Below are 13,305 nucleotides of genomic sequence, written 5' to 3'. Positions count from 1 at the left end.
TTCAATGGAACTTTTGCTTTCTCTGTAAAATTAATCAAGAGATGAAGCTTTTAGACATGGATACATTTCTTTCCATCCGCAGTGAACTCAGTTTTGGAGACAAATCAGATACTGACCGCAGCACCTCGAGTTCCTCTGGCACCCTTCAGACCACTTTCCCCAGTTTGTCCAGGAGCACCTCTGTTTCCAGTTTCTCCTGCGGGCCCCATCTGTCCTTTATCGCCCTGCGGATGCCATTAGTAAGAGAGAAAAGTAAGAAAAAACCTTATCCTTAAATTACTCAACTACATCATATACCTGAATGGCTCCAGAGGGTATTCTGTAGGCAAAATTCTATAAACAGTAACTTTGTTTTAACTTACTAGTCTACAGACCACCACTGATGATAACAACATAACATCACCACCTGGGTTACCTTAAAAATGTAATTAAAAGCAATTTTGGAAAAAAGAATACAAACATTTTTGCATAAGTAAGCAGGGAAGTTTGGTGCTCATGCTGAATTACAAATAACCAAGTTTTTTATTCGTGAAACTTGTTATGTATTTATGTACAAATGCATGCACGCATATGTTTACTCACATCCTGAGAAAACACAGGCCCTATGACAAGCCTGTTTCTACAGAGAATTTCAGTGCCCCAAAGATACATTTAATGCATAAAGGCTCTAGTGTGCAGTTCTGTATACTCAACATCATCACTTGGTTGGAGTTTATCTTTAAAAATCTGTAACATTTTTACATGATTTTATATCCATCTGAAAACCAATTCTTCTGTTTTCCAACAGGCTAACTGATCATTCTCTAATATCAAAGTACAGTTGCTTTTAAATAGTAAATGTTATAATTTATTCTTCACATGTGGTAACTTGGTTCTATTATTGACAATCAAGTAGACACAAAGAAAAACTAAACTATGATTACAGTCAGGAAATTTCTGGTGATTCATAATAATTCACAGGTTGCTGTAAGGATCTGCACTTTCCTACTTGTAAAACCATTTAGAAAGAAAATTATGATGAATACTGGGCATTATTTCATGGCTAAGAATGGTAACTAAAATATACTTCATTTACTTTTATCTCTTATTATTTCTTATACTGACCCCCAAGTTATGAGAAAGATGGATTAGGTGCATATTCACAGAAATGATATAATTCAATTTTGGGAACTAGAATATGGTGTGATTTGTAGTTAATTATAGTAAATATATTCAGATTTATTGTATTACAATGGGAAAATAATTTCTATGTTTCACCAATACTTGAACAAATTATTGACTCTATCCAAGTATGAGTTATTTGTTATAAAGTACTAAATTTTACAAACACATCACATTTTCTTAGCAAAAGGAAGCAAATAACACATATTGTTTTGTGTCTCTTAGTTAATAATAGGGAAGATAAAATCAATACTAACCTTTTCAATTTAGAAAAAGATATTCAAACAAGCCAGAAACAATTCTAATAATACTTCTCTCCCCTAAATATCTTACTAAAGTTGTTATAAAATGGCACAAATGGTATAGTATTTTTTCTTTTCTCTCTTTTCATGCCCATGTTCTACTAGAGAATTTTTGGTAAAGATGAAAAGAAAAGGCAAAGATCTTTTTAGAAATGACAAAGTCAAAAATTTGACTTCAGATAATTAAGGTAAAAGGTACTTCTATGTGGAATTAAATATTAATTTATACAATTGTGGCTTTTAAGTCAAATTTATAGTTCTTTAATGCTTTATTTCTAGAACAAATAAAAACATCACTATGCTATGGAGCTATGTGCACATCAGAATAAAGAAAACCAACATAAAAAGATGTAAAAACAAAATTACCTTCTTTCCTGGACGACCTCTTTGTCCTGGAATTCCTGTAATTCCTTCAGGTCCCTGAATATTAAGTATAAAAAAGGAAATAAATTATTAGAGACAGGACTAGATAGAATGCTTAAATACTTACATCACATGATCACTGACTTGAACAGTAAGTAAAAATGTGGGCTACTTTTCAATATTATTATGCTTGTATAACTATTTAAAAAGAGGTCATGAAGAGTTAGAGGCCCAGCTGTTACTAGTGAGTAAAGTTCACATATACAAACCAGTCAAGATAGACAAAATGAAACCATTCTTAATCACAGAGGGAAAATTAACTTGGTTTTAGCACAGCCAGTGAGAAAGTAATTAAAGTTAACCTAAATGCATCCATGTCAGCAGTTCTATGAGCTACTTTGGGTTCAAGATCTTGTTGAATGCACAGGATTATAAAATTTATCTAATACATTGTCAGGGAGAATCTCAAAATCTCACTGAAGGGTAAAATTAAGCAAATACTGTTTTATCTGTGGGGGAAAAAAAAGGAGAAAGGGGAAACACATTGAGAGAAAGGAGGTAGTCATATTAAACTGTTTAAAACAATATTTTTATTTAAATCGGTATTTTATTTAACTAAAAGTTCTCTAAACACTTTTTTTTTAAAGTAAGAAGTGGTTAAAGTATTTTAATGTCATATGAATTTGCAGGTCAACAATGGTTAGGCTTAAATGAGATCCACAGTAAGCCAGGCTGCAAATTCAAAAATAGCTAATAATTAATCACAGCATTCCTTGCATTAGTTGGAAATGGAAATTTCAAATTTGTGTCCCAAAACTTGGCAAAAGGCAAAAATGATGTAGACAAGAAATAAATTGTGGTTTACCACTGTGCTACGGAGGCTCTTGATAAATATTTGTTAAACGAATAAACAGATACCTAAGGAAATGACTCATGCCCTGTGCTCCTGAGCAAATGTTCTAGCCTCAGAAAATCCGCTGAATTTAGAGGCCAAAGCGGTTAAGTTCTATTGCTGTAGTTCCAGCTGCATCCAGAGGTTGAAATGATCTTGCACTAACGTGAGACTTCTTTGCGGTTAACGTGGCCTTTTTAAGAGAGGATGATTAACATTTACAGAGGTTAACGATGTGAGCATTTAAGCCAGACTGCTCCAGTTGCATATTTTGACTGTGTCACCTAACAGCTGCATGACTATAGGTAGATTATTTCACCTCTAAAGGCATTAGTTTCCTGTTATATAGCAGGGGTGTATTAATACTTCTTCAAAGAGTTACTAAGTTTGAATGAGAAAGGACTAGGCTTATACTTGAAGAGCTCAATAAATGTCAGTTCTCATTAAATTCTGTTGCCTTTTCAAAGGGCATTATGTAATAATTAAATATATATAAAAGATTATTAATAAAAGGCATAATAAACACCCACGTGTCTACCACCCACTTTAAGAAATAGGAGCTATGCACACACAAATACACACAAGACTTAAGTCCCATATATGCACTTATATTTGTAAACATATCACCTCTCCTCATTCAGGTGCAACGATTGTCCTTAATTTGTTTATCATTCTCATGCATTTATTTACATTTTTACTCCATTTGTATATATTCCCAAGCATTATACGCTTATTTTGCATCTTTTGAAACTTTCAATAAGCAGTATCATACTTTACACATTCTTTTGAAAAATTTTTCAGAACAATATTTTGATTTTGAAATTATTTAGTGTCTCTACTCTACTTACATTTTGTATTCACTTCTACAGTGGTGGTGGTTGTGCTTTAGTCACTAAGTTGTGTCCGACTCTTGTGACCCCACGGACTGTAGCCAGCCAGACTCCTCTGTCCATAGGATTTCCTAGGCAACAATGCTGGAGTGGGTTGCCATTTCCTTCTCCAGGGGATCTTCCCGACCTAGGGATCGAACCCAGGTGTCCCACATTCCAGATTCTTACCAACTGAGCTACAACATTAAATAGTAGGATTCTGTTTTGTAATCAAACCACAACTTACTCAGCCACTTCCCTAGTGATGAACCTTTGGTAGTTTTTTTGTTTGTTTTGCTTTGCTTTGTTTTTTATGCTACGAACAGTCCTTCAATAAATACTCTTGCACCTACCTCCATATACCTATGTCAAGAGCTTTTTGGGTGAGGGTGTATACTCTGGAATTGATTTGCTGGCTCGCAGAATACATGTACCTTTCAGTATATAAGATTTTGCCAACTTGTTCTCCAGAATTTTAGCCTATTTACATCTCTCAAAGCAACATTTACAAGTTCCAATTACTCCAAATCTTAAATGTTTGGTACTATCAGACTTAAAATTTGTCCATCTCAAGGGAGCAAAATGACATATTATTAGGGATTTCAATTCACATATTCCTGATTATTAAGGAAGAATGAATAACTCTTCATATAGTAATTCAGCATCCATATGTGAATCACTAGTTCCCATCTTTTGTCCAGTATTCTAGATCCAAGGCCTCCTCATCCTTGCCACCACTACAAACACAGTCAGTATTAGGAAGTAAGAAAAGAAGAAGGTGGAAGACCTCTTAGCATCACAAGAGTCTGAGCTTTACCCAAAGAGACTACTAAATTATAGGAATAGATTAAGCTTTTAACTGAATTGGATATAAAAGTTTCCTTTCTTTCTCAATTCCCCAACCACTCTTCACTAATCTAAGTTAGGACTTGTGAGGGAAAACCAGATTAGCCAGAAATAAATTTTATATTTGCACATGTCTAAGTACCAATCTGTAACCCTATTACACATTTAATTGTAATGAGCAACAACTCAGTTGCTCACCTAAAAATCATATTTATTCTTTATTATGCTTTCCCTCTTTCTCAACATCCAAACCATGAGCAAATCCAGTCAACTATATCTCCAAGATGTCTTGAATCTGATCATTATTTACTATCTCTATTGCTCCCCTGCATTCCAAGTCACTCTATCATTTTTTCATCTACATGACTGCCACAGCCTTGTAAGTGATTTGGTCCACGTTTACCCTTATATTCCATTTCTTCAGAGTAACCCAAATGATCATGAACAGCTTTAATCAAACATCTCTCCTTGTGCAAAACCTTCCAAATGGCTTCCCACTGCAATCAGAATAATCTTCAAACCTCTTATCATGGTCTACAGTCCCCTATGTCATCTGCCATCTCCTATTTCTCTGACATCATGTTTTCCAGTTACTTACTACTTGGACTTACTACTTCCTTTTTTAAAATAAGGCATTTAATAGATACCCTTTCTACCTTGGGGCATTTGCATTAGATGTTTCCTCTTCCTAGAAAACTCCTTTTCAGATAGTCACATGATTGGCTTCTTTCTATCATTAGGCATCTAGTTCAATGTAACTTCAGGTAGTCCTTCTGTGGCCATCCCAATTAAAGCAGCCTCTTTATCAGGGCATTCAAAATCCCATTACCATGTTTTATTTTCCTCTTAGGGCTTATCAGTATCAGAAATTATTTTTCTTGTTCACACTGTCCTTCTACACTGCATGTTCCATGATAGCAGAGATCTTGTCTGTTTTGTTCATTGTTCTAACAGGGTCCAGAACTGTGTCTCGTATATAATTGATGCTTAATAAATATTTAATAAATGAATGATAGAATGCATGCCCAAAGGAGAAAATATTTAGTCTTACAGACAGTAGCTGGTCTACTAGATATCTATTTGTAAGTAAATAACACCTTAAAAAAATTTACTATCTGTTGGAATTAAAACCAAAGTTCATGAATAAAAGGCAAAGGATAGTGACATTTTTATACTTTTTAGCTTCTAGGAAATAGAACAAATGGATAGAAATCTTTTGCATAGTAAAATTTCAAACATATTTGAAGAGCTCATTATGTGTGAGAAAAGACACTGCCTGTGTTCTATATTGTATTTTTTTCTGTCATTATATCAAAAAGATCTTCCCTCGTATTTTCATTCACTTCTTTTCTATTTAAAGACAGTTTGTTTTTCTTTTTGGGGAGTGGCGGTGGTAAACTTCCACTGATGTTAGGTTAGTTTATTTTAGTGTTTGTTCAGAAATGCATCAGATAATTTTCTCCAAAATGTTGGCTTTTAAAAGTTTACATGACCCACTGCAACCTATTTGTGTATTTAGAGACTTGCAGGGCAGAGTAGAAAAAGGCAATCATTTCTCAATGTGCAAGTTTTAATAGACTTCTTCAATGATTACACAAATAAGAATGCTTTTAAACAAATGTCATGTTGACAGAGAATAGTTGCCTTAATGTTCAGCCTACTCACACCACAGAGGACAGATTTGGGATTCCCTACTGATCTAACTTTGTGAGAGTAGCTGTAGTCTAGAAGTAACATATCACATCTATTTTTAAAAACAATGGCTTTTGCGATATAACTCACATACCATATTATGAATCTATTTAAAGGAGTGACCCCCAATCATTCTGGCACCAGGGACTGGTTTCATGGAGGACAATTTTTCCATGGATGGGGGAGATAAGTATGGTTTCAGGATGACTCAAGTGCATTACATTTATTATGTCATCTCTGATTGGACAGGAGGCAGAGCTCACATGGTAATGAGAGTGGTTGTAAATATAGATGAAGCTCTGCTTGCTCACCTGCTGTGTGGCCTGGTTCCTAACAGGTCTTGGACCGGTATGGGTCCACCGCCTGGGGGATGGGGACCCCTGATTTGAAGTGTATGATTCAATGGTTTTTATAGTGCTGTGCAACCATCACCATAATTTTAGAATCAATTTCCATCATCCCATAAAGAATCCTGTACCCACTGACAGTCATTTCCAGTTTCCTCCCAAGCCCTAGCCTTAGGCAACCCTAATTCACTGTCTCTAGAGATTTACCTATTTGGGATATTTCCTGTATTATGTGGTTTCTTATGACTGACTGCTATGAATAATGTTTTCAAAGTTCATCAAGACTGTAGCATGAATCAATATTTTTTTTTTGCATGGATCAGTATATTTTTTATTGCCAAATAATATTCCATTGTATGATATACTACATTAATTAATAAACATTTATTGATTGATGACAATTTTTTTGTTATTTCTTTTGAGCTAACATAAATAATGCTGCTATGAGCATTCATGTAAAAATTTTTGTTTGAATCCTGTTTTCAATTCTTTTGGGTATATGCCAAGAACGGATGGGTCATATGGTAACTCTGTTTTTAACATTTTGAGAAACTGCCAAATTGATTTACAAAGTAGCTGTACCATTTTACATCCAACAAATGATGTAGAAGTGTTCCAATTTCTTTATGTTTTCATCAACACTTATTATTTTGGTTTTTTCCCCTCTAGTAGATGTGAAGTGGTATCTCACTGTGACTTTATTTGCATTTTCCTAATAGTTAATGATGCTGGGTATCTTTCATCTTCTTATTTGCCAACTATATATATCTCCTGTGGAGAAATATCTGTTTAAAGACTTTTCACTTTTCAATCAAATTATCTTATTATTGAGTTGTAAGAGTTCTTCATATATTTTTGGATACTAGTCTCTTATTGCATATGATTTGCAAATATTTTATCCCATTCTATGGTGTCTTTTCACTTTCTTGATGGTGTTCTTTGAAGTTCTAAAACTTTTCACTTTAATGCAGTCCAATATATCTGTTTTTCTTTGTTATTTGTAATTTTGGTGTTATCTAAGAAGGCTTCACATAACCCAAGGTCAAGAAGATTTCCTTCTATGTTGTCCTCCAAGACATTTATAGTTTTAGCTCTTAAATTTAGATCTATGACCCAAATTGAGTCAATTTTGTGTGTAGCATAAGAAAAGATCCAAATTAATTTTTTAGTGTGTGGGTATCCAGTAGTTTTAGCAACATTTGTTGAAAAGACCATTCTTTCTCTCATTAAATTTTCTCAGTACATCACATGCTTTTGTAACTCAAATTTATCTTGTTTAATTTTTTCCCCTGGAAATTAATTTATCCCTTGAGATAACCAATAACACTAGACATTGTTAAACAAAGTTTGGAAATTACAGAGAATGTTCCCATTAGAGACTGTATTCTTCTTCTGCTTGAAATCTTTCAGTGGCCTCTTACTCTACTTTAAATAAGCCCCAATTTTTTACTAGGGTTTAAAAGGTCCTTCATGATTTGCTACCTACCTATTTCCTCAAGCTCATCTCAAACAACGTTTCACTATTCACTCTGCTGTAACAAACTCCTTTTAGTTTTCCAAAAACACCTAGATCATTCTTACCTCCCCATCTTGATCCTTGCTATTCCATTGCTATTCGACCTACCTTGAAGGATCTCCAGAATTCTTTCATTCACTGGCTCGTCTTCACTCTCCAGGTCTCAGCTCAATCCTCCCCTATCTAGAGAAGCCTTTTCCCACTGCCTTAGTGTAAATAGCTTCTCTTCTCTTAACGCGTTGGCTTTCCCCTTCCCTTAACCAGTTGTCCTTTATTATCATCTTGTTTATCTTTATCACTACATTAACCACCACCTGCAGTGATCTTGCCTACTCAGTCTTCTCCATGATACTGTCAAATCTGAGATCAGGAACCTTCCTCATCTTGTTCCCTGTGATATTCCCAAAACTTAGCAGAGTTCTTGGCTCATCCAAGCAACTCATAAACTTCACTGAATTAGTGAATGGAAAAATTTTAGAGTCACAGTTCGTAAAGCTAACAAAAATTTAGAAACTATATAAAAATTCAGAAGACTTAAAAAAATTTAATTTCTAAATACTTAGAAAATTTTTATGGAGTCACGGTTTGTAAAGCTAACAAAGATTTAGAAACATCCAAGCTAATTTTTTTTTTTAAGGCTATGTAACCTTTTTTTCTCAAAAAAAAGCCTGCATAGAAGCTAATATGTTAACCAGACGTGGAGAATCTTCTCTGATTCAAGCAGATAAAGAATAAACAAAGTCCTTCCAGTTCAGCATCCTCCTTGACACAATCATCATAGGGGTTCTGCAGAGCTCCAACCCCTTTATTAAACATAACGTGTAAACTGAGAAACCAAAGAACGACTCCCAGAACAATGTACAACTCTTTAGTAATAGATTGGGGTTTGAACAATTCTTGCAGAGTAGACAGTGCATGGTTCTTTCTATTGTGTGTTGCTTTACAACACAACAGTTCAGAACATGCAAGTCTAAAACCAGAGTTATATGAATCATTCAGAAGATAAGGATTTAGATAACCTTTTACTCCTTAATGCCACTGACTTCAAATTTCCAAAGTGATTACTTTTCAGGGTTTCCAAGGAAACTGTCTTAGAAACAAGAGTCATGAATACCTCATTCTTTTCTAAATATTTCTAACTATTCCTCTCATCTTTTTGACTTCACTTTTAAGACTCTACTAAAAACGCTTCTTTGAAAAGTATGCATTATTTAATTTCAGATTCTCTTAAGCTACTCACTTCTACCTAATATCATACCACTCTACACAGATGGGAATATTAAACTTCAATAAATCCAATCAAATTTTCTTGTAAAGCAATAAAACAAGACAATTTCATTTATACCTACTCAGCTTCAGAGTACATAGCTTCACATCTATTTAGATCTTAAATACCAGGGTGATACACTTTTTAAGAAATGAATGATGGACCATAAGTCAGGCAGATGTTTCTTCATAGAAGCTTTCAAGCTCTTTTTCTTATGCAGAGTTATGCATTTAGACAACTGAATTGTCTGTTTTAGAGCAGATTTCAAGCATGAAATACAAAATGTTTTCCTTTGTTCAAAGAGTTCATCTTGGATTTGGGAATTAGTTACTGATGTTTCCCTTGCCTTATTTTTCTATCAAGATATCATTTTCCAATCTTTTAGAAAGCAAAAAGAACATCTCTTTACTTGAAAAAAATTAATTTTTTCACTCTCTTTCTTATTTTTTAAAAGAATTTTTAAGGTAGCATCTTTGTGACATTGCCTAAGGAAGAATTATTTTGATGTGCAAAAATAAATTGAACATCAGGCTGCCTGATTAAGCAATAGCTCCTTGGATCATAAAATTCTTTTGAAAAAATATGCCATGGTATTTTTATTGAGCTTATGAGCTAAAAGGCATTTAAAATTCCAAGAACAACAACAAAAAGAATAAAAAAGAAATGCACATGTGTTGTTACTAAAAAAGGCACCAAAGATGTGTACAAGGCAGGATTATTCCTGGGAAAAGTTATGAAGCAGATGAAGTCTGTGTTTATCATTTTTCCATGTCTTGTTTTGAGCCCCTTTTTCATCTCTGTTCTACCCATCACCATTTGTCATTCTGCATCATCCCTCTGGGATTCCTGGCTGTGTTGTCCTACGGCATGATTAGACCTTTCTTTTTGTTAGTTCTGCGTCCCACCACCCTCGCCGCCACCACTCCAAATAACTTCAGTATTTTCTTAGGGAACTAGGCCAGTTGCCTGAAAAAAAAAAAATCTATGCTAAAATATTAATAGTCATTAATGACCTTATTATATAAAAACAAATTTGAGAAAACTTCTCAGGAAGATAACTACACTTTCTCAGTACTTGTTATTTGGTTTCTCTGTGGGTCCAGTCCTGATGAATCCTCTAAAAAGATTAAAACTATCAAGAATCCTAGAAATCCAAGTCTCAAGAAGTGTGGCTTGGAACCTGAGGGTGAGCCTGAAGTAGGTTCTTGAATCACAGAGACAGAATAACCACGCTAAGAAGCTGGAAGAAAGGTTTCATTTGGGTTGCATTGTCTTTTCCCCAGGCCAACATAGCAATGCGGAGTGAACCCATTTGATCTATAGCGTCTCCTGTGGGGAAAAAGAGAACCCAAAGTGGATATTCAGCCCATCTACTGTTGCAAGATGTTTCCAGAGTTGCCCAGTCAGGTCTGCGTGAGGATCATTTGGAGAACTTGAGGGCCTGACAACTGCGGAAGAGATAAGAGATGGGCAAGGCTTAGAGTAACCAGTACTAAAGTATGATTGGATTTCATCTCTGCTTGTAGCAGCACCTGAACAGAGATCCCAGCCAGTGGTCTGCCTATCTGTGGAACTTAGCTGGTGACACTGTCTGATCAGGGAGCTTGGCTGCAGTTCTGCATGATTTGGAAAGTGAAAGTGAAAATCATTCACTCTTGTCCGACTCTTTGCGACCCCATGGACTGCAGCACGCCAGGTCTCTCTGTCCGTCACCAACTCCTGGAGTTTACCTAAACTTGTGTCCATTGAGCCGGTGATGCCATCCAGTCATCTCATCCTCTGTTGTCCCCTTCTCCTTCTGCCTTCAATCTTTCCCAGCATCAGGGTCTTTTCAAATGAGTCAGCTCTTCGCATCAGGTGGTTGAAGTACTGGAGTTTCAGCTTTAACGTCAGTCCTCTCAGTGAACACCCCGGACTGATTTCCTTTAGGATGGACTGGTTGGATCTCCTTGCAGTTCAAGGGACTCTCAAGAGTCTTCTCCAACACCACAGTTCAAAAGCATCAATTCTTCTGCACTCAGCTTTCTTTACAGTCCAACTCTCACATCCATACATGACTACTGGAAAAACCATAGCCTTGACTAGACGGACCTTTGTTGGCAAAGTAATGGACTGTATAGTTCATGGAATTCTCCAGGCCAGAATAATGGAGTGGTGTGTGTCCCCAGCCAAATGTTCATACCTGCTCTTGAGCCTGTTATATGGCCCTGCCTGGGCAGGTGAGTAATTCTACAAGACTGCTCAACAGCTAAGCATGGGCTCCCATCCTGCTCGACCAGAAAGCCTTGTCTGAGAACTTAGGCAGCTGTAGAGTCCATACTATAGCCTTGCTCAGGCAGGGAGCCAAGCCAGCGGACCAGGGAGCCTGAGCAGTGACCTTGGGCAGACTTGGAGTCCAGCTAAGTTAAATACTTCCCAGCTGTGGGATCCAGCCCTATTCAGCAGCAGTTTCACCTACAGCCTGTCCAATTATAAAAACAGCTTGTAACCTCACCCATGCAATATAACTCCATCCTACCATGGAGTATTATCTGTGAGATGCAGCTGAAGGCCCCACTTAATCAGACAGCCTGGCGAGTGGCCTCATCCAACAGAGAAGCATAGCCAGTGCCCTAACTGATCACAGAGCAAATCTGTTCAAACCTGGGGCACAGCCTGTAGCTCCATTCAACTGTGAAGCCATGTTTGCAGCCCTGCCTGAATATGGGGTCCTACCAGGGCCACATCCAGTTAGACAGTATAACATGAGGCCTTGCCTAATTGCAGAATCCAACAAGTGCTACTGTCCTTCCAGGGAACATAGCCTGAGATCATACCCTACCAGAGGTAACTTCAGAAGCCAGCTAATGGCCCCATCTGACCATGGAACCCAGCCAGCATGCCTACCCAACCAGGGTACCTATTTAGTGGCCCCACTACTACGTGGAGACTAGCCAGGTGGCCAACCCAACTGCAGAGACCAGCCAGTGGCAACTCTCCTCCTGCCTCACAATATGGGTAGGGACCTCACCAACCTGGAGATCTCAGTAGCAAGCTGTGCCTGCCCGCAAACACTATAAGCAGACCCATCCAGGTCCCTCAAGCAAAGAGATTGGTGAAGGTCTTTCTCTGCCAAAACAAACCTATAAAATCTAGAAGAGGAGATCACTTACTCAAATGTGCAAGCATCAATGCAAGGATATTTTGATCATAAAAAACCAGGTAAACATAACAAAACCAAAAAAAACTTAAAACACCTCAATAATTGAAATGGAAGTCTATGAACAGTCTAACAAAGAATTGAGAATAGTGTATTAGCTGTGCCTGACTCTTTGTGACCTCATGTTCTGTAAACCCTCCAGGCTCCTCTGTCCATGGAATTCTCCAGGGAAGAATTGTTGTTGTTCAGCTGCTAAGTTGTGTTCAACTCTTTGCAACCCCATGGACTGCAACACACCAGGCAAGAATATTCCTCTTGGAAAAGTGCAGTGAACTTCAAGAATACATAGACAGATAACTAAATGAAATTAGGAAAACAATGCATGAGAAGTTCAACAAAGAAATAGAAATCATGAGAATAAGCAAAACAAAAATCCTAGAGATAAATACAGTGATTGAATTGAAGAATTCAACAGTTTCAACAGCACATCTGACTAAGCAGAAGAATCAATGAACTCAAAGATAAGTGATTTTAAATTATCCCGAAGAGCAAAAAGAAAAAAGAATAAAGAAAAGACTAGGATACTTATGGGAAAGCATCAAGTAGGACAATATTGTGCAAATACCAGGATAATAAAAAAAGAAAAGAGCAGAAAGAATATTTAAAGATATAATGGCTGACAACATCCCAAACTCGGGGAGAGAAATAGTTGTCCAGATTTTTGAGGCTCAAAGGATACCAAATAGGTTGAATCCCAAAAGGGCTACTTTGAGACACATTATAGTTAACACTCAGTACCTGGAGGTTTCACAACTGCAGAGTCAAACAACCAAAATATTAATGATATTAATATTATCAAAATATTAAATATTTTTTTAAAATTCCAGAAAGTTGCAAAACTTGAATTTGCC

The 13,305-nt window shown here is 36.4% G+C and overlaps 1 protein-coding gene across 1 annotated transcript in view; it reads right to left on the bottom strand.

Moving 5' to 3' along the window:
- Nucleotides 1–13,305, bottom strand: part of COL24A1 (collagen type XXIV alpha 1 chain) — a 373,554-nt gene that overhangs the window by 93,427 nt on the left and 266,822 nt on the right. The window contains exons 40-41 of the mRNA XM_065907005.1: nucleotides 1,830–1,883; nucleotides 117–224 (exon numbers count right to left, since the gene is read on the bottom strand). Of these exons, the coding sequence (XP_065763077.1) occupies nucleotides 117–224; nucleotides 1,830–1,883 (162 nt within the window). The remainder of the gene's footprint in view (nucleotides 1–116; nucleotides 225–1,829; nucleotides 1,884–13,305) is intronic.

Source organism: Muntiacus reevesi, chromosome 1, assembly GCF_963930625.1.
Source record: "Muntiacus reevesi chromosome 1, mMunRee1.1, whole genome shotgun sequence".
NCBI classification, from domain to species: Eukaryota; Metazoa; Chordata; class Mammalia; order Artiodactyla; family Cervidae; genus Muntiacus; species Muntiacus reevesi.
Note: the sequence above shows the minus strand (reverse complement) of the source record. Positions and strands in the feature narration are given on the sequence as shown.